This window comes from Apiotrichum porosum (assembly GCF_003942205.1).
Source record: "Apiotrichum porosum strain DSM 27194 chromosome Unknown scaffold_3, whole genome shotgun sequence".
In the NCBI taxonomy this organism is placed as follows: Eukaryota; Fungi; Basidiomycota; class Tremellomycetes; order Trichosporonales; family Trichosporonaceae; genus Apiotrichum; species Apiotrichum porosum.
Window position 1 is genome coordinate 1,306,378 of NW_021167110.1, and position 18,551 is coordinate 1,324,928.

The window sequence follows — 18,551 nt, forward strand, 5'->3', positions numbered from 1 at the left end:
ATTTCTCAACCCCCTTCATCCCTCCACCCTCCCCATCCCAGTAGCCATGAACCACGTACGTCTCGTCCTGCCGTTGATGTCTCCGTCGAGCCTCAGCGGTTGCCCTCCACAGTTATACACACGCTGACGCTTGTCTTTCACGCCAACGCACGACCTTCAATACCTCCATTCTGTTGATCGTGTTCATTCTGCAGCACCCGGCCGCCTGGGGTCAGCCCTTGACTGCTCACCAGCAGTTTGACATGTACTCGACCAACCCCATGGGCATGTCGGCTCCTCGCAGCGCTCACAGCCACGGCCCTGTTCAGAACACTCAGTGGGTTAGTCCATGGGAACGTCAGCTAACCCTCTAGGCAGCCTCTTGTGACTGGTACCTCGGTTATCGGCATCAAGTATGAGGGCGGTGTCATGCTCGCCGCGGACAACCTCGGTGTGTAGCTGGAAGCAGTTGCCATGCTTTAGCTAACATACAGCTTCGTACGGTTCGCTTGCCCGTTTCCGCGACATTGAGCGTCTCCATGCTCTTGGTACTCACACCATTCTCGGTGTGGCCGGCGACATGAGTGACTTCCAGTACCTGAAGAAGGAGCTTGACGGCCTCTTGTAAGTTGACGCCTTCGACTCTTGTGTTCTTCAAGCTAACCCGTCACAGGCGCGAAGAGGAGACCCTCACGCTCACCGATGCCCACCCCCCACTCTCCCCCAACAACTTGTACACTTTCCTCGCCAACTTGTTCTACGCCAGGCGGAACAAGATTAACCCCTTGTGGAACGCCTGCCTCGTCGGCGGCTGGGACTTTAAGAAGGACGAGTCCTTCCTCGGCTACGTCGATCTCCTCGGCACGACCTACACTGCTCCCACACTCGCTACCGGTTTCGGCGCCCACATTGCCCAGCCTCTCCTCCGTGAAGCCTACGAGGCCAAGGCTGGCGTCGACCTCGAGGGTCGCCCCGGTGCCGACGGCCGTCTCCTTACTGCCGAGGAGGCCGAGGCTGTCATTGACGACTGCATGAAGGTGCTCTACTACCGCGACGCCAGGAGTATCAACAAGGTGGGTGATCGATAGAGATTTCGTGCTCAAGAGTTGTGGCTGACACTCCCTACAGTACCAGGTCGCCCGTGTCACCAAGGACGGCGTCTCCATCTCCGAGTCCAAGAGCAGCGAGACGGAATGGATGTATGCCGAGGGCCTCAGGGGTTATGGAGGACAGACTCAGTAGAATGCGAGTGTTTGATGAGATGCAGCAGTGCGACATGTGCAAGACAGGGTTATTGGCGGCGGCGAGGTTGTGGAGCATGGTCTCTGTGTTAAACTCCGTGTTCACGCATGTGAGGGGGCTACAATGGTTTATGTAGCGTCTGGGTGTGCATCAATGGCATACTTGGGCACATTCGGATATCTCTGGGTCTCTTGATCTCTGGATGCCACGACAGGTGAGATGTGGCACTTGGGCTGGGTAGAGGAATATCTGTCCTGATTCTGCCGCCAGATTCAACACTGCCGTTACATTAGACCAATGGGTTTGCTCTTCGGTGAGGCGGGACGACATTACAGATTGTCGCAACATGGCCCGGCAGGCCCGTCTGGTGCAAGGTGTCGCTTGTGGCCTTGTTGGACGATGAACCAGCCAATACGGGAACATGTACTCCATTCTCAACGATTTCCGCCACCGCGGACCATGCCACACGCCTCCAGCTCGCTGTACGCATGGCAGAGCCGATCTGCCAGCCATGTTGTTTACTTTGCTTCTGAACCACACTGGTGCACTGGTTCCATATGGCCAGTGGCTACATTTTCTGCGCCATCTTTGTTTGCTCGTCCCCATTTCTACCGGGGGACGACGACGTGCCAAACACCGTGAGCGCATTTATGCCAGTGGCATCTTGCGACTGCATCCGCGCATCTATCATGCGTCCTTACCGACACTCTGGACACTCCGTTTCGTAAATCACAAACGCTTGCATTTTCCTGACAACCATATAGCGACGCGTTTGACGAGATTTCCAAACTTTCTCTGGAGCGGACAGACGACCATTCCTGGACTCGGCCAGCCTTACCGCCGTGCTTGGTATGCCCCAGCTCGTCCAGATTGAGAGCGAGCAGACCGCTCTGAAGAGTGATCTCGAGCGAAAGTATGGCTCCGTCCAAAAGGCGCCCCCCGAGCAGCAGGCAAAGCACAAATCACTGGCCTTGCAGTACACAGACCTTTACCAGCCGGAGTACCGCCATGTAAGTGACAAGAACTGTACGGAGTGTTGAACATAATCTGACCGTTCCGGCAGGAAATGCATGCCCTCATTAAGGCTCGCGCAAAACTTCCACTGGATCCATTGGCCCAACAAGCGCTCAAGGACAAGGTTACTGTGCCCTCGACGCCTCCAAGCAAGTCGACGACGTTCCAGTTGATATTTGCGACAAGAACATCGCCGAGAGCGTTGCGGGAGTCTTGTTCCGTCGAGGTCCTTGCGACCCTCTCATGGGACGGTGATGCGGCTTTGGTGATCGGCGCTCTCATGGAAGAGGCACAGACGCACGTCAAGCACAACACCGACGACCGTTGCCACACCAAGCGAAGGTGAAGCGCGCCGCTCGTCGACTGGGTCGGCTTCATCATCTGGCACTGGTGTCACTTCCACCGTGTCGGCTTCACTTAACACGACGCCGCTCCCCATCTCCAACGCCACGCCCGCCTCTGTAACCGCCGACGAGAACCCGTCTCCTGACACCGAGCCCGTGACCGACGCGTTGCCCTTCACGGTTGCTCCGCGTACCGGCCTTCACAAGCCACACGCGTTCAAGGCAATCCTTGCGGAAGCCAGCTCGTCGGAAACCACCACCGCGCCAGCCCCTGCATCTACATCCACGACCACCGTCAGGCCCGCCGATTGGCACACTACTCAGACCACAAGCGTGGTCGAGGACATCCGCTATATCCGCGACAACCTGTTCAACCCCACAGCCGACAAGGCCATGTTTTTCGCCACGATCATCAAACTCCCCTCTCGAGTCGCCTCCGCACAAGGATGATGGCCGGGAATGGTTATGGCAACCGATGACCAAGGCATGGGATACTGCCCCCAGTGCAGCCTCACTCTGGAGGAAGTCGCGGCGGCCAAGAACCACGCCAAGCAAGGCAACAACGTCAAGCTCAACGACATGCCAGTTGCATGTGCACCACTGCACGCGCGACAAAGTCCGCGAGAAAGCATTGCCGGTGGTCATCGACAGGTTTGACCAAGAGCAAGTTTGTCCATTCTGTGCGAGCCGTGAAAAAAGTTCAAGAAGGTCGTCCCCCCGCACCCCGTATATGTGGAAGTGCCACTTCGGCCAACACATCGAGGGTACCAAGTGCGTCTGCGGCTTTATCCTTACGGATTCTAGCGATATCAACGTCCAGCAGGCCGTCTGCACCCACCGCATTTGGGCGACGGACATGGGCGCCAAGAACCACAAGAAGGAGACCAAGCTCCTGGACGACCACTTCCCCCCGCCATTCTTCTCGTTGGAGATTTCTCCTGGTACAACGACCCCGCCGAGTGGGAGGAGTACTCCGAGGACCTCTACCGTCGGCGCTTTGGCGATGTCGGCGCCGTCAACCAGAACAAGCAAACACTTCAAGATGACTCCCGCCGTCAAGACCGCCTACAATCTTGCCCTCGCCGACCTGGATGCCATCGTCCCACCCGCACCCGAATCGGCCCCATGCGATGGTAGGTTCAGACCCATCATCGCCCTGGAGCGCATCAACGTTCCCGTCGAGTACGGCTACTGCATGTGCTGCGTCTTCGATGCCACAGACGCCACAACATACACGTCCCGCATGAGTCCGTTTACCTCCTCGGACGACCTCCACGAACACTTCATGAAAGACCATCTCTTTCCCATGTGGTTCGCCGACAAGGAGGAGCCACCCACGGTCGCCAACCACGTCTGCCCCGACCCCTCGTGCAGCATGCACACAGTCAAGCTCACCCTTTGGCAATGGGTCAACCATGCCGTCCTCCACCACCAAGCTTTCACCAGCCCGGACCCCATTCACATGATTATCGCCGACGCCGACGAGCTTGACACCAAACCGGCCATTATGGCCAAGAAGCGTATGGCCAAGGGTACGCGTGCGGTGTTTGGCATCCACTCGTACCTCCTCGGTGCAGGCGATGACGATGACAACGACCAGGTCGCCAGCGCCCCCGGCCCAAAGCAGGGAAACGTGCGCGTGAAGCCGACCCCGACAAGCGTTCGCGGGCCGCCAAGAGGCCCAAAAAGCCCCAGTCGGCATCCTCGAAGGCCGGCAAGGCCAAGAAGAAGGGCAAGGCCAAGCAGAAGTACGACACCGACTCGGAGGGGGATGACGAGCCGATGGACTTTGAGTCCGAGGAGGATGACGAGCCGATGGGCTTTTGAGTCGGAGGAAGGATGGCAACGACATGCCGGACTTGGACGACGAGGATGCTGCCGACGACGAGTAATGTGTACATTGGAAGCGTATCTTGTATCGGGTAAACACACTGTAGACCGTTAGACGGAGAGTGTCACTTGTACCAGGAGCCATTTTTGCACCATTGACCAGGACGGGTGGTGAGGACAATGGTGCATGGTCAGTCCTCTCCCTACAGCAATGCAACGTGCAACGAAATGCTGGATCCGTGGTCAAATAAATGCACCATACACCATCGTACAAGCAGCTCAGTGAATCGTCACATGCATCCCAGAACCCCTAATGAGTGAGGCGTCTAGTAGACGTAGGCGAGGATCTTGCCACCGACGTGCTTGCGACGGGCCTCCTCGTGGTCCATGATACCGGCCGAGGTGGTGAGGATGATCTTGCCGAACGAACGGGCAGGGAGGAGGAGGGCGACCCAGTTCTCGATGGCGTCAACGGCAATGTTGAAGCGGGGCGAGATAACGCCGGTCTTGTTGAGACGGCCGTTAAGCTGGATGACGACCTTGCCACCACGGTGGTCGTCGATGACCTCGAACTCGCCGATGTAGCCTGGAATCGTCAGCGTAAGGTCTTGGGACAAGCAGGCCCAAAGAGATCGCCGAGAGTCAAGGAGGAAGCGCGCAAAAGAGTATTTTGGGCGTAGGTTTTGTGTCCGCTCAGCCTGGGCCAAATTGTCGGGTCGGCAGGTTCCACGCCACGACGACCGCCAGATTGAACCCGAGTGCCGCGTCGAACAGAGTGTCCTCTTCCCATCGCCCCCTTCCACCTGGATGCCCCGGCCGTGCGGCCTTGAGCTCAGTGGGAGGGATAAATGTCAAGGAAGAGTTTGACGAAAGTCCAATCTCCCGGAGATTTAAAGCCCTTCCTCGGTTGAGAAGGACGCGGAGGGGCAGTTATACTCCGGGCTCGTGTGATGAGGAAGATGTAGGGGGGATAACTTGTCGAAGGAGGAGGGGAAGGGGTCGAGACCGACAGGTCTGCGTGTGCGTTTGCGACTCGGTATCGACTGGCGGCCGGCTGGCTGGCTGGTTGGAAAGGACACGCGACCATTTCCTCGACTCTTTTGCTTTTGCGGCTTCCATCCGACTCTGTGTCCAACTCTCTCTGGGTTTTCAACGTACCGTGCTTCTGGAGGACCGAGAGGACCTTGATGACGACCTTCGACGAGGGGCGGATAAGCACCTGGCGCTTTCCACGGCGCTCGGCGTTGACTGGGATGTCAGTTGAAAATTCCTTCCGCCGTCTGGACGCTCGTCTTCTGCCTCGAAGAGAGCTCCGTTTTCAACGACTTTCGCATGCATGCATGGCGACTCACCCATCGAGTTCAGGCAGTCGTTGAGAACGGAAACGCGAACCATTTTGAGAGATCTGAGGGGTTAGTAATGCACCGCAAGCAGGTGTGGTATGAACCAGCTGCAAGAGTGGCTGACTGACGAGGTGTTTTGGGAGGTGGTGCAGTGCAGGAATTCGCGGTTAGCTGCCAAAACGCACGCCCGTAGGTGCCACGGCCAGTTTCGGAGTTTATTCTACATTTCGTGAATTTATCCCAAAAATGTTTACGTAATAGTGTATGTCACCTTCAGACGGTGTGGCCGCATATGGTGAGCATCCCCGTAGAGCGTTCTGCATATGTCGCGCTTCTGCAGAGCCGTGAGGCCGGGATAAGGAGTCATGAGACACTTTGCAGCAGCGCTATGGCGTACGGAGTATGGTACAGTGCTGTATGGCCTGGGACGACCTGTGCCACCTCATTCCTGAGCAGTCCGTCCGCATCCTTGCCTGCTGCCCTTCCACGTTCCTCCCCAACAGTCGAGTCGACGCAGCTCATCTTACTGAACATGAATATCCAGATGCACATCTTGTGATGCGGGTTTCTATTGGATTCATTTGGCCGCTCTCTGCCCGTGTATGCGTTTGGGTGGTTCATGAGCTTTTGTACTTCAAGGGCAACAGTATAATGTTCTGCATCGCTCCACCACTGTTGCCTGCAACGTGGGGGTCTGGAGGAACCATGTCCAGTGCTGAGCTCAATTTTCTGGAGAGTCAACAATAAAGGCATCATGCTGGTATCAACCACCAAATGAGACAGCATCCCTTTTACGTTTTATTTATTTTCATTTTGTCGATATTCCATACGGATTGGGCCACAAAGTCGATTAAACACAGTGGGGGTGCCCTTTGCTCGTGGAACCCGACCCAGGACTACTGTAAACAGACGGTAGTATGACTCGCGTGCGACTGGTCTGCAAAGGCGGCATGCAGGGGAGTACGAGTGCCGACAATAAGTAATCTTGTATCCATCATGTAAAACGGTGGTGCCCACCTGGCCGCCAACGTGGTTCTTTCCCTCAGGTGCCAGAGTGTCATCTCGTTATCTGGTACATCTCTTTACTGTTCCTGTAACATGGACTTGGAGCGACGCGGTACGACAAGGGCCGAGGGCCACAAGCCAGTTCATCTTGGTTAAAGCCACATCAGACGCTTCAACCAAGCGGCCTCATGTGTATGGGTGACCTCTCTGTGTCACCACTGCGTTGCATTCCTTATCAGCGCAAACTTCCTCACTGTACTACGCAGCCCATACCCTGGAATGAATGAATGGTCCACCAGTTATCGCACGCTCCGTTGGATCTATAACTCTTGCCACCACAACTTGGCGTTAAACAGTGGACCACGAGGACTGACGGAGCTCAAGAATGTGAACCAATAGTCTACCATTCACGTCAAGCTGTCACACTGACCAGCTCGTCGCATCCCCGTGCTGCGACGGCGTTCTGCCTGTGTCGACTGTCCAATGATGCCCACAGTACCACAGTGCCACCTGCTTAGGACCTTTCCCTTTCCCTATTTATGCACCCCCTTTTAACGTCAACAAGTTCAAGTCCACTTGAGTTACCATTCGCACTACCATCACCACCACCACCACCATGCCGCCAGCTGCGACGCTCCCAGGTGGGCAGACCATCAGGCAGCAAACAAAAGCAAAGGACCGCGCGTCTGCTGACCGCAACGTTGTCAAGGCGGTTCTCTCAAACCCCCTTGCCGTGCCATGGTGAGTCGTCCTGGTCAGCTGCCTGACTCGTGACATCCAGCTGACACCCCAGGCCGTCGCTTCCCAACCACCTCCAGACCTCTGTCCTGGCAGCCCTCCCCCAGATCATTCCACCTGAAGTCTCCGACTACCATGTCTCGCGCGCTCGCTGCTCCCGTGCCGTCAAGGTCCGCAGGAAGAAGGAGAAACATGGCAAAGAAACCACAGTGGCGATCGAGGAGCCGCCTGCCAAACCCGCTTCCCTCGACCACCTCGTGCTGGGTCTGAACGAGACGATCAAGGCGCTGGAGCATGGGATTGATGACCTGCGTCTGCGCATGATGGTCATGACCGATGCACTCGAGGGCGTGACCCAGACTCCAGCCACCACTCGCTTGTTGCCAACCGCTCCTCCTGCCCAACCCGAGGCTGAGACCGAAGCCTCCGCCGCTGCTGAGCCAACCACCCCGGCCTCGCCACTCGCATTTGTCCTTGTCCCCCACCTCTCAGTCTCCCCCATGGCACTAATTGAGCCCCTACCGACCTACTGTGCGACCTACAACACCCTCTTGCGCCAGCACGCCCAGCTCGCCAAGGCTGTTCGCTCTCGTGTGCCTCGTCCAGACCGGTATATTCGCCCCGAGGGCCCCGAGATGCGCGTCGTTCCTCTTGGTGCTCGTGAAGCCGAGATTGCGGCCACTGTGGGGCTTCGCCGAGTAGCGGCGTTTGCCGTTAGGGTGAGCTAGACGATTGCAAAGATCCCGCTGACAACCAGGCCTCCCATCCCGCACTCGACGTGCTGGAACGGCTCCTTCCCCAGTCGATCCTCGTGCCCCCACGTCACTCCATCACCCTCCCCTTTCCCACCACAACCCTGCGCGTGCATGACGGAGACGCAGCAGCAGCCCCCAAGCCCAAGACCGCAGCTCCGCTGCCCCCTATCAACTATTCGGCACTGCACATCAAGGCTGTCCACACCACCGCCCCCCTGGACACCAACGGACGCAAGGCGAAGCGTATGGCGGAGGTGCGCACCAAGCGTATCCAGAAGAGGGACCACAGGCGCAAGGAGCGTGAAGTGCAGGAGCGCGCGTTTGGCAAGGAGCTCAAGGGCCGCAAGGGCAAGCCTGGAGCTCGTGCCGAGAGGATCGCAGCCAAGAAGGCGCAGGTCATGGATGTGGACGCATGAGAAGTCATTTTCGATTATGCATGTACATGTAGAGCTTTAGAAGATGTAGTCGGGTCTTGTCCTGGGCTGGGGCTTGAAATCTTCGAGGCTTAACCGCGCGACGTCGTCTGAGCAATCGTCCGGACCGGCAAGGACAAAGGCAACCTCGGGCGGCATGTCGTCGCCTGGGCCCTGGGAAACGAGGAAACGGCCACGCTCGGCCTCCTCAACGGTCTCGACCAGCGGGTGTGCTCCAAGAGGAAGAATAAGTCGGTACCTGTGTTGGTTAGCGACCTCCTACAGCACACCACATACGCGTCTTTGCCGTTGGAGTAGAATCGGTGGAGGCGCTTCTCGCGGACAAAGCCGAGTGCCTCGTACAGTGCGAGAGAGGGAACGTTATCGTACTCGGTCTCCATAACAATCTGAAGTGGTTGGTCAGCCTATTCGAACAGCGCAGCAGCTCACTTCTTGGGCACCGCGTTCCTCCATCGTTCGGATAGCAAGCTCGACCAGGCGGCGAGCGATACCTCGTCTCCGCCAGCGACCGCTGACGCTCAGCATGCCAATGTAACCCCTGTTCGTGCGGTCGCGATGCATGTCCTGTTTGCAAATAATGGTGGCAAGAGGCTCAGGATCATCGCTTGATGGGTATACCTGCGGTCAGAGGAGGCAAGTAACAGTAGACACACGAAGAAGGTGAGGTGCGGCCTGGTGCGTCAGTGTGCTGGCCGACCGCGAGGAGCTTACCATTCAGTGAGAAAGTACCGGAACGTATACACTGTTGTCAGCTTCACTGAAAGACGCTCTAGCTGTACCATTATAACTGTCACGTTAGCAGCGCAACCTCCAACAGACCAGGCTCACGGTTCGCTCAGCTCCTCCTCGCACAGCCGCGTCAGACCTGGTAGGTCGGTATCCTCGTCGCGGAAGGTGCGCACAGCGAGCTGGTCCCCACGCCCGTCAATGAACGGCGTTGTGTCCCCAACAGCAGGGTGGACCATTGTTGATGGGCCAGCGATGGGCGCGGACATGAGAGGTATAGAGTGGATTAGAGGAGACAAGAAACGACGAAAGACAGGTCGCCGCCGTAATCATCCAGTCGGTATTTTCAGGCACCTCCACCGCGGGCCGGTTGTGTCGCCCAAGAAGAACGCATCACAACTGGCACTCTCATTGTCAACATCTCCTACCACACCACCATGGAACCGAACGGCGCATCCTCAACATCATCGCCGTTTACAGGCGTCTCTGTCGCGGTCGACGCGTACACTCTGGATACGGCGACGGCCATCCGCCGCCTGAAAACAATCGAGGCGGATGGCACGCTCACTTACGACGAGCCGTAGGTATCAGTCACCGACAGATTCATTCCCCAGCTAACATTCTTGCAGCAAGCCACCACGGGCTAAGCGTACAGAGGCGCTGGAGAGGATATGGAACGAGTACCCCAACGGCCTGCTAGACCTCAAGGAGGAGACGCTGCGGCTCGCGGACCCATCGACAGAGTACGGCGCGGACAAGGAAGGCGAGGACGACGCTGCAGCCGAGGAACGCGAAAAGGGCGAGCTCATGACCGCCGATGAGATGGAGAACCTCCGTTCAGAGGTGTATGCCAACTTGAACGAGGCACGTAATGAGCTCTGGTTCATCCTCGAGCTCGCCAAGACGCTCGCCGCTGGTGCAAACATCACCGCCGACCCTCCTCCCGAGCCTATCCCGTCCGCACCGACAGCCAAGAAGGGCAAACAGCAGCAGACAAAGGGCGTTTCCGTGGCGGCATCTGCGGCTGGGTCGGTTCCTCCTCCGTCGACAGCCGCTGAGGCAGAGGCCCCAATCCTCCCCGCGGGCACGTTTAGCACCACTCCGAGTGCGGCACCCGCTCGCTCTGACGTCGAGACTGCCGTGGGTCTCGAGCTCGCCCTGGCGGCTAGGCAACAGGCCCTGGACGACTGTGCAGCTCTCATCGACGCCGCAGTGGACGAACTGCAGCTCATGAACAAGGCGAGCGAGCACTGGTCCACCGACGTGCGCGACCTGCGTCTGGGTGACGAAGGCAAGGGCCAATGGGCCGTAGTCCCCAAGCCAGACTTTGCGCGCACTGGAACCGACGCCAAGGACGTTGTTATCCCGTACGCTCTGGACGAGGCCCCGCCTGGTCTTCACTCGCGGTCACTCGCAGCCTTCGACCTCGACCCGCGCAAGGCCGACACGCTGGCATTTGGTTCCCGCTCGTTCCACCGCCTCCGCGTCCTGTACCGCATGGGCGGGTCTGGCGGTGTTCACTGTGCCAGCACGGCCTACCGTGCCGACGACGAGAGTGAGCGAGGTGTGCGCGCCACCATCGAGGCGGCTCAGCTCGAGACGATAGACGAGGACCTTTTCAACGAGCTCCGTGTCGAGGCAGCACGCATGGACTCGCTCATTGAGCCCCAATCCATCGGACTGCTGGTGGGCCGCAACAAGCTCACGTTCCAAATGTACGACACGCGCGAGACTCCCAGTCCCAACGCCGAGGTTTCGCCACTGTGCGACGCCGTCCTGTCCTTTGCCCGCATGGGTCTCCTGCACACTTACCAGCGCAGGAAGCAGCGCCTGGTCGAGCCCCAGCCTCCCTCGGCGCCGACAGCAGGCCAGAACCAGCCAGCACCGGCCCAGCAGTCTCAGCAACCAACCATCCTCCTCCCCATCATCCACCTGTTCCAGTTCCACGCCGCCATCCGCGGTGTCCGCCCTTCGCTCTCCAACATCGAGGACATTCTCGTGGGCGCGGGACTCAACGCGGCCCTCGTCGAGCGCCACTCGGCCGAGGGCAACTCGGACGCCGTTTACGGCCTCCTCGCGGGCCGCGCAAAGGTCGACGTCCTCGGTGCCGTCTTTAGCCTTGAAGTCGCAGGCTGTGCAGGGATCACAATCAACGTCACCGCGCCGTCCACCATCAACGTCTCGACCCCGCGGGCGACATTTCCCCTGCGCGACCTCGACGCCGTGTCGGGTATCGTCACGGACGCCCTCTCCTCCCAACTCTCGCGGTTTGCATACGACACGGTCCTCGCGTCCGCCGACGAAGCGGCCGGCATCTTCTTTGACGAGCTGGACGGTATCGTCATTGCTGGCTCGCTTGGTGCGTTGGACATTTCCTTGCCGGCGCCGTACACCCACCTCCGCGCCAGCGTCGACAGTGATGTGATCGCTCCGTACGACTCGCGTGACGCCGGTCACAGCTTTGTCGACTGGTTGGGTGATCTGGCACGTGCTGTGCCGGCCATTGATGGCGAGGCGTAGGTATATTGTGGAGCTGTCGTCTACCGTCATGGTGGCTCTGCCGTAGATGGATGCATCATTACATGCTACTCAGGAAACGTTGCACACATCATCCGACCGCAGTCCAGTAGCGCGTCCGTACCGGCCGCTGTACTCTTCATAGTCTGAGTGAACAAGACGTGTGGAGTGCCCAGTTAGTTCCTGGCCTATCCAGATGCACTCTTCATCTTGCCAACAGTCTGCTGGGTACATTGATCCTGTGCAGCGCATGCGAGCCCCCCTGCTTTTCGCCCACGACCAAGCGGACCACCTGTTGCAGCTGTATTTTGTTTGAATCTCATGAATGAATGATGTATGATGCATCCTGTCTACTGGCGGCGAAGCTCCTCGGGGACGACCTGGTTCTTGTCGTCGGTAAGCGTAAGACGCTCGAGCTTCTCGAGCATCTTGCGCTCCTTGCGGTCCTTGCGGCGACGCTTGAACGCGAGCCTCTCGCCCTTGGGACCCTCGAGCCACCTTGCCTCGTCCTCCGTCAGGCCCTCCTGGGGCGTGAACTTTGTGCCCTCGGCATCAAACTTCATGCCGTCGGCGTACGCCTTGGCGACCTGCTTCTTCGCAAACAGGACCTCGTGGTTGAAGTTGTGAAGCACACCCTCGCGGACCTCCTGGCGAGTACGCGAGCGAATCTCAACACCGTCGAGGCGCACCATGTCGTTGTTGATGACGGTGGTGCCGGCGGAAACACCAGGGATGGGCTCGTTGAGTGCCGAGTCGCGACCGGCGGCCTCCCACTCGGCGACCTTGCTCCTGCTGACCTCGAGGCGGATCTTCTCCTCCTGCTCACGACGGGCCTGCCAGGTAGCCTGCTTCTTTGAGCGGGCAAAGCGAGGCGAAAGCTCCTCGCTGAGGTACATGGGCATGGCAGTCTGCAGCTGGTGGTGGGCGCGCGAGGTTGGCTTGAAGATGTACTCATCGGCATAGCGCTGATCCGTTGGAGCGGGCGAGCGGTGGGTGGCGGGGATAACCTCGTGGGGGATCGTCTCGATCTGGCTCAGCTTCAACGACGCCTGGAGAACGTCCTTTGGCAGAGTGTCGCTGGCTGAAGCGGCGGGAGTCGGCTTGCGCTCCGTCACAGGCCATGGGATGAGGACCTGTCCACGCGACTTGACAATGGGAAGGTCAGTCTCGCCGCTCAAGTTGGCGGCAAAGCGCTTCCACCTCCACTGCCCCAAGTCCTTGATAAAACGGGGGCTCGAAGTCGCCACACGGGAGGCAAACACGCTGTGGGTATCAGGTCAGACAAAGGCCCTGTATTGCCAAAAAGGGGGGCACACGCACCTGTCGGGGCCGTTGTTGTCCTCAACACACAGCTGCACGTTCGAGTACTGAACTGCGCGACGGACGGCGACAAAGTTCTTCTGACCAGTGTACGACCTCTGCTCGTTCTCGTCGAGCTCGTGGAGGTTGTCGGGAATCTCGCGGATGGCGTTCGACTTCTTGTTCTGCACATGTGTGTCAGCTCTGGGACTCTTGGACAATAAACTGTTCTTGTGGACTCACGTTCAGGCCCTCAAGGTAGACACGGTTTCGTGTCTGGTCGATACTCGAGACCTTGTACACCTTGTATCCGCTCTTGGCACCGAGTTCCTCGTCGATGAACTTCTCGCGCTTCTTGCCGACCATGAGGCGCACCGAGTCGCCGGGAACAATGTTCCAGTTCTTGATGCGATCATGGACTGGGACAAACGCCTTGGGCTTGGCACCAATACGGGTAGGATACCTGACAATGTCAGCAACGTATACGCAATGGTTACGACGGCGCCGCGAGTAATGTTGAAGACGCACTTTCCGGCGAACTTGTTCTTGTTGATCGGGTTCATGTGCCGGAACCCTGCCTCGTTAGCACAAGCAAGGGGTTCAAGGTAGCAGTCGCTGAAATCTCACCTCGCGGGATCGCGGTGACCTGGGACGACATGGCGGGCCGAGTGTTGTTTGTGTGGTGTTTCTGGAGAGCCTTTCAACAACGTCGTCCAGTTAACTGGATCTTTTGCCCGACGAACGTCCGCGAGACCGCTGGCCCGCGACTTTCGCGAGAGTGATAATAAAAGACCCGTTGCGAGTCGGCTGCGTTCGGGGCGTTGGGTGGGTGGAGGAAAAATGAATGACACGTCATACGCGTGGCAATGATCGGCAGTGGGCGTCTGGGGACCCCGGATATCCGTGGCCGTGATGTGCCTCCCCTTTCCGCGCGGGTGTGTGTCACATTCATTGCAACGACTGCAGCTACACGGCCCGTCCCGCGTCGTTCGGCTTGGCCTCGTTACACGTCGCTCACATCCTCTCCGACTGCGACAGCTCAAATGCAATGGCACCAGCAACCCCGCCCCCACCAGACCCAGGCTCCCTCGGCGCCGTCATAAGACCCGCAGAGTCCATCACAGTCAGGTCGCCATGCCGTCTCCGCACAGCAGCAGGTCGCGTCAACACAGAGGTAGCCATCCTCAGCCACAAGTCGAGCACAGACGAGTCTGCGTGAGTGTTTCAATCATGTTGCTTGATGTTGTCACGCGTCTCCTGGGTGCTAAGAGCTTACGATGCAACACGCAGCGTGCTCGTCGTGTCGCCACCCACGTCCAAGAGCCCCCTGCGCATCCTCTACTCGCTCCCCATTACCTCGACCTTTTCGGCGTCCTTGATGCAGATCCCGCCATCCCCGTCCACCTCCTTTTTTGCCCAGAGCTCCAAGCCGCGTAAGTAGGGCCCCGTGTGGGCGCAACCTAGTCTTGGACAAATACCCTCTCCTCTCCCCCGTGCTTCCAACTGACTGGGTAAACAGACATAGAGCTCATGCTGAGCACTGGCGAGAACAATGGAGGACGCAAGGTTGAGCTTCAGTTTCCGGCAGCCGATTCTGCGCGAGTTCATGCTCTAATGAAGGAAATTCGCAAGACTGTAGACGTGTCCAGTGAGCTTCAATCGGTGCCGGGCCCCGCAACTGACATTAGTTGTGTCGCCCTTCTCACACGCGTGGTTGTCGTTCTACCCCGAAGTCGAGGGCGATGTCGCGCCCTTGCCGACCGACACACGTACGTTGCAATCTGTTACTTCTGTGGTGTGTACTGACAGGTACCAGAGGCCATGGAGGCCAAGATTGAGGACAGCTTGGAGGCGTCCTTTGGCAACCTGGGCACCACAGACGACGACAACGAGGCCCAGAACCTGTCGCACGACACCGAGGTGGAGAACGCCAAGCCTGTCTCACTGGGTGAACCGGTCAGGCTTGCACAGGACGACAAGGAGAGCAAAGAAGATGTCAAGGGAGACGACGAGGAAATGGACGAGGTCGACTTGATTGAGGTGGACGAGGACAAGGAGGAAGCGGACAAGAAGGCAGTCGTCAACGGCGAGGCGAAGCATGGTGAGGAGGCGAGCTCGCACACGCCAGTCGCCAACCCCGTCGATACGGCCAAGCAGGACTCGGACACGGAAAACAGCGACACGACGAGTGCGACGTCCAGCAAGGCCAAGAAGAAGCCGGAGATTGACGTCGAGCCCGAGGAGGAAAACGACGACGACGACGACGACAAGTTCCCCAACCCTTACACGCCCGGCTTCTCACGTACTGATTTCCTCCGCAAACGTCTGTTCAAGAGGCAGAAGAAGTGGTCGTCCACCACTCCAGTCAGGTACGCCCCAACGACAGCATGCTCTAGGCCACTAACTCGTTCAGAATTCGAATTGTGACGTACAATGTCAACGACAGGACGCCTCCAACAGGTACCAAGGAACTTGGGCCTATTGTCGGCTACGGCGGCGAAGACATCCTGGTCGTCGGTCTCCAGGAAGTCGGTGAGTGGTATCTGCCAATCCGCGTGTGCTGACTACCGCAGACCTCCGAGGCCAGGCGCTTCTCTTGTCACAGGGAAGCTGGCGCGCGGACGCGTGGGAAGAGGCCATCCTCGCCGGTCTTGGTGACAGGAAGGACTCGTTTGAGAAGGTATGTGATAGTATTCAAGACAGCAGATCGCTCATCACTCCAGATCGCATGTGTGCAGTATGTCGGCGTCCTCATGCTCATCTTTGTCAAGAGCGAGCTCCGCCCCGACATTAGAATGCTGCAAGAAACGTCCAGGGGTATCGGTCTCTTGGGCTTTGGCGTGAGTTATGCTTTCCCGCGGACCATAACTGACGGGCCAGGGTAACAAGGCGGGTGTTGCAGTGCGCATGAAGGTTCACGACACGACCATCGCCTTTGTAAACTCGCACCTTGCGGCGTTCAGCAACCAGCTGGAGAGGAGACGACTCGACTATCAGGCGCTACTTGCTGGTCTCAACTTTACAAATCCCGTATCTAACCAACCTGCCACGGAAGCGCACTATTCTGAGGATGGCAGCCCGCTAGGCCTCACCGACTCGGACGTCTTGTTCTGGTTTGGCGACCTCAACTACCGTATCGACCTGGAAGACGCCGAGATCCGTGCCCTGTGCGAGACGGATAGCTGGGACACGATCCTCACTGCCGACCAGCTGTTGGGCGATATTGCTGAGAACCTCTCGTTTGGTGGGTTTAGCGAACCGCGCATCGTATTCAAGCCATCTTTTAAATACGTCCATGGTTCGGTCACGATGGACCCCAAGCGCTCGCCAGCGTACACCGACCGAATTTTGCACATCACCCATGGGCCCGAGGTCGTCCCGTCAAAGTACACCTCCCACGAGCTGTTGTGGTCCGACCATCTGCCGGTCTCGTCCAGGTTCATGGTCAGGACTCGTGTCGTAGACGAGGCCAAGCGCACAGAGGAGCTCGTTGCGATCCAATGCGAGCTCGACAAGCTCGACGAGCTGTATCGTGCGAGCCTCGAGGTGGACAGCGACGAGGTCGACTTTGGACTTGTCAAGTGAGTTGCATGAGACCTTCAAAACTGACACAACAGGTACCGCCGCGAAGTGAAGCGCGAGTTTACTCTTCGTAACACGGGTCTTGTCGATGCGACGTTCTCGTTCCGTGTGCCGTCGCCAGGCAAGCCGATCTGCAAGCCTTGGTTCTGGCCGTTCCCCAGCTCTGGAGTTGTGGGCAGCGGCCAAGAGCTCAAGCTCACCATGACGGCACTTGTGGATGAGTCGCACGCTGGCGCTTTGACTGGCGGCGAGGACATGCTTGGTAAGCTGCAGTGGGGCGATTCAAGCTGACATTCAGATGTACTCGTCCTCCAAGTCGACGGCGGCACAGACACGTTCCTGTCCCTCCGCGCCCAGTTTGAGCCCAGCATCATCAACCTCCCCCTCGAGGTTCTCCCAGACCTTCCCTCGGCCATTGTCGACGTTCCGCTCACTGAGCGCAAGACGCTCCTCCACCCCACTCCCGACGAGGGTGACGCCAAGGACGCGAGCAAACAGAACGGACACTCAAAAGGTCCCAAGCCGCCTCGCGAGATCTGGCGTCTTCTCGAACTGCTCATGTCGGAAGGTATGGAGGTTGAGAACCTCTGGACGAGCGACGTGGATCTTTCGGCCGTGTTGGCGACGATTGACGTGAGTTTGCAGATTAGTTGTTGGCGCCATTCGGAGGTATGCTCACACTCCTCCCAGGCCCTCGACAAGGGCGACGAGAAGCTCCCCTGCGACGCCAAGGTCGCGGCCCAGACCCTCTTGCACATTCTCTACGCGCTCCCCTCCCCGCTCATCCCGGACATACACCGCACGCTGTGCACGTCGGTCAAAGAGCGCGACGACGCGTTTGGCGTGCTGGAAAAAGTGCCCAGCGTCCACGCCAATGTATGACATACCCACCCATGGGACTTGCGAGCTGACAATACCCAGGTCCTCATCGGTGTAACCAGTGTGGTGCGCCTATGCTGCGGTGCCGAGTCGCCAGACGACGCAATTGGTGAGTGGAGTGTGCCGCCAGCCTGACACCATGCCTGACCCGTTCTTCTTTAGTGAAAGCCATTGCCACAGCTGTGTTTGGCGGCGCGCCGGCGGGCCGCGAAGGCTTTGTGCGCGTCCTGCTGGAGGGATGAAGGAATGGACCCTTGTATTTATACACCTTGCACATAGATTGCACATATGTCATGAAACGGAACACGGACGTGGCGGACGCGGAAACGTCTGTGAGGGTTCTGCTCGATACACTCGTTACGGTCACGCGACTGCTTTGTACTCGCCCGTGGCCTCAGACCACACACATCTCAGCGGCGTGCGGTCGGTACACGGCCGGTCCACGGCCGGCTTTTTCCGTTTTGCCCACCCACGCCCACCACGATGGATGGACGTGGTGAACGCCGCTGGCCGCTGGAGATTTCGGCTATCAGCGACGACGGCAGTTGCAAAAAACGTAGCCTCGAAAGCCTTCGAGGTCCGTTCGTCCGCACCAGTGGCCAGTGGCCTCATGGAGCGATCAAACCATTCTGCTCAACACCCCTTCTTGTCGCTTCCTCAAGACTGTGGGCAGTAGTTAGTTGTGTGGAAATCGCTGTGTGTCGACGGCCGCCCGGTGACTAATGGGCACTAATACGGCTACCGCCACTGGATCCCACGGTCCCTCGTGTGCGATTGTAGAAATCCAACGATGATCCGCTAACGCCAGTGCGGAATTTATGGAGCCTGCCTTTCCGTTCCTGCCTGCGCGCTGGAACTCACGTT

The 18,551-nt window shown here is 58.4% G+C and overlaps 9 protein-coding genes across 9 annotated transcripts; 6 read left to right on the plus strand and 3 right to left on the minus strand.

Annotated features, from left to right (window-relative positions):
• Positions 1–46: 46 nt before the first annotated feature.
• On the plus strand, positions 47–1,221 carry PRE4 (Proteasome subunit beta type-7; the record flags this gene model as incomplete). Its single annotated transcript, XM_028621551.1, has 6 exons — positions 47–55; positions 195–320; positions 358–430; positions 474–603; positions 653–1,052; positions 1,108–1,221. The coding sequence occupies 6 exons, from the start codon at positions 47–49 to the stop codon at positions 1,219–1,221; spliced, it is 852 nt and encodes a 283-aa protein (XP_028478003.1).
• Positions 1,222–2,072: 851 nt separating this feature from the next.
• On the plus strand, positions 2,073–3,029 carry EHS24_006078 (uncharacterized protein; the record flags this gene model as incomplete). Its single annotated transcript, XM_028621552.1, has 3 exons — positions 2,073–2,231; positions 2,285–2,403; positions 2,573–3,029. 3 exons carry the CDS (start codon positions 2,073–2,075, stop codon positions 3,027–3,029), a joined length of 735 nt encoding a protein of 244 aa, XP_028478004.1.
• A 280-nt stretch (positions 3,030–3,309) lies between these two features.
• EHS24_006079 (uncharacterized protein) lies at positions 3,310–4,406 on the plus strand (the record flags this gene model as incomplete). Its single annotated transcript, XM_028621553.1, has 2 exons — positions 3,310–4,212; positions 4,239–4,406. 2 exons carry the CDS (start codon positions 3,310–3,312, stop codon positions 4,404–4,406), a joined length of 1,071 nt encoding a protein of 356 aa, XP_028478005.1.
• A 329-nt stretch (positions 4,407–4,735) lies between these two features.
• RPS22 (40S ribosomal protein S22) lies at positions 4,736–5,804 on the minus strand (the record flags this gene model as incomplete). The annotated part of the gene is made up of 3 exons (XM_028621554.1): positions 4,736–4,995; positions 5,568–5,657; positions 5,762–5,804. The coding sequence occupies 3 exons, from the start codon at positions 5,802–5,804 to the stop codon at positions 4,736–4,738; spliced, it is 393 nt and encodes a 130-aa protein (XP_028478006.1).
• A 1,569-nt stretch (positions 5,805–7,373) lies between these two features.
• Positions 7,374–8,666, plus strand: EHS24_006081 (uncharacterized protein; the record flags this gene model as incomplete). Its single annotated transcript, XM_028621555.1, has 3 exons — positions 7,374–7,498; positions 7,551–8,214; positions 8,253–8,666. 3 exons carry the CDS (start codon positions 7,374–7,376, stop codon positions 8,664–8,666), a joined length of 1,203 nt encoding a protein of 400 aa, XP_028478007.1.
• Positions 8,667–8,702: 36 nt separating this feature from the next.
• MAK3 (N-alpha-acetyltransferase mak3) lies at positions 8,703–9,679 on the minus strand (the record flags this gene model as incomplete). Its single annotated transcript, XM_028621556.1, has 7 exons — positions 8,703–8,922; positions 8,961–9,070; positions 9,114–9,302; positions 9,338–9,356; positions 9,396–9,426; positions 9,464–9,471; positions 9,513–9,679. The coding sequence occupies 7 exons, from the start codon at positions 9,677–9,679 to the stop codon at positions 8,703–8,705; spliced, it is 744 nt and encodes a 247-aa protein (XP_028478008.1).
• A 168-nt stretch (positions 9,680–9,847) lies between these two features.
• Positions 9,848–11,930, plus strand: EHS24_006083 (uncharacterized protein; the record flags this gene model as incomplete). Its single annotated transcript, XM_028621557.1, has 2 exons — positions 9,848–9,990; positions 10,040–11,930. 2 exons carry the CDS (start codon positions 9,848–9,850, stop codon positions 11,928–11,930), a joined length of 2,034 nt encoding a protein of 677 aa, XP_028478009.1.
• Positions 11,931–12,277: 347 nt separating this feature from the next.
• EHS24_006084 (uncharacterized protein) lies at positions 12,278–13,884 on the minus strand (the record flags this gene model as incomplete). Its single annotated transcript, XM_028621558.1, has 5 exons — positions 12,278–13,190; positions 13,248–13,411; positions 13,470–13,689; positions 13,755–13,800; positions 13,854–13,884. The coding sequence occupies 5 exons, from the start codon at positions 13,882–13,884 to the stop codon at positions 12,278–12,280; spliced, it is 1,374 nt and encodes a 457-aa protein (XP_028478010.1).
• Positions 13,885–14,274: 390 nt separating this feature from the next.
• EHS24_006085 (uncharacterized protein) lies at positions 14,275–17,929 on the plus strand (the record flags this gene model as incomplete). The annotated part of the gene is made up of 14 exons (XM_028621559.1): positions 14,275–14,441; positions 14,517–14,659; positions 14,746–14,874; positions 14,915–14,995; positions 15,043–15,595; positions 15,640–15,758; positions 15,800–15,906; positions 15,965–16,066; positions 16,107–16,807; positions 16,970–17,070; positions 17,125–17,441; positions 17,499–17,684; positions 17,730–17,796; positions 17,850–17,929. 14 exons carry the CDS (start codon positions 14,275–14,277, stop codon positions 17,927–17,929), a joined length of 2,853 nt encoding a protein of 950 aa, XP_028478011.1.
• Positions 17,930–18,551: the final 622 nt, after the last annotated feature.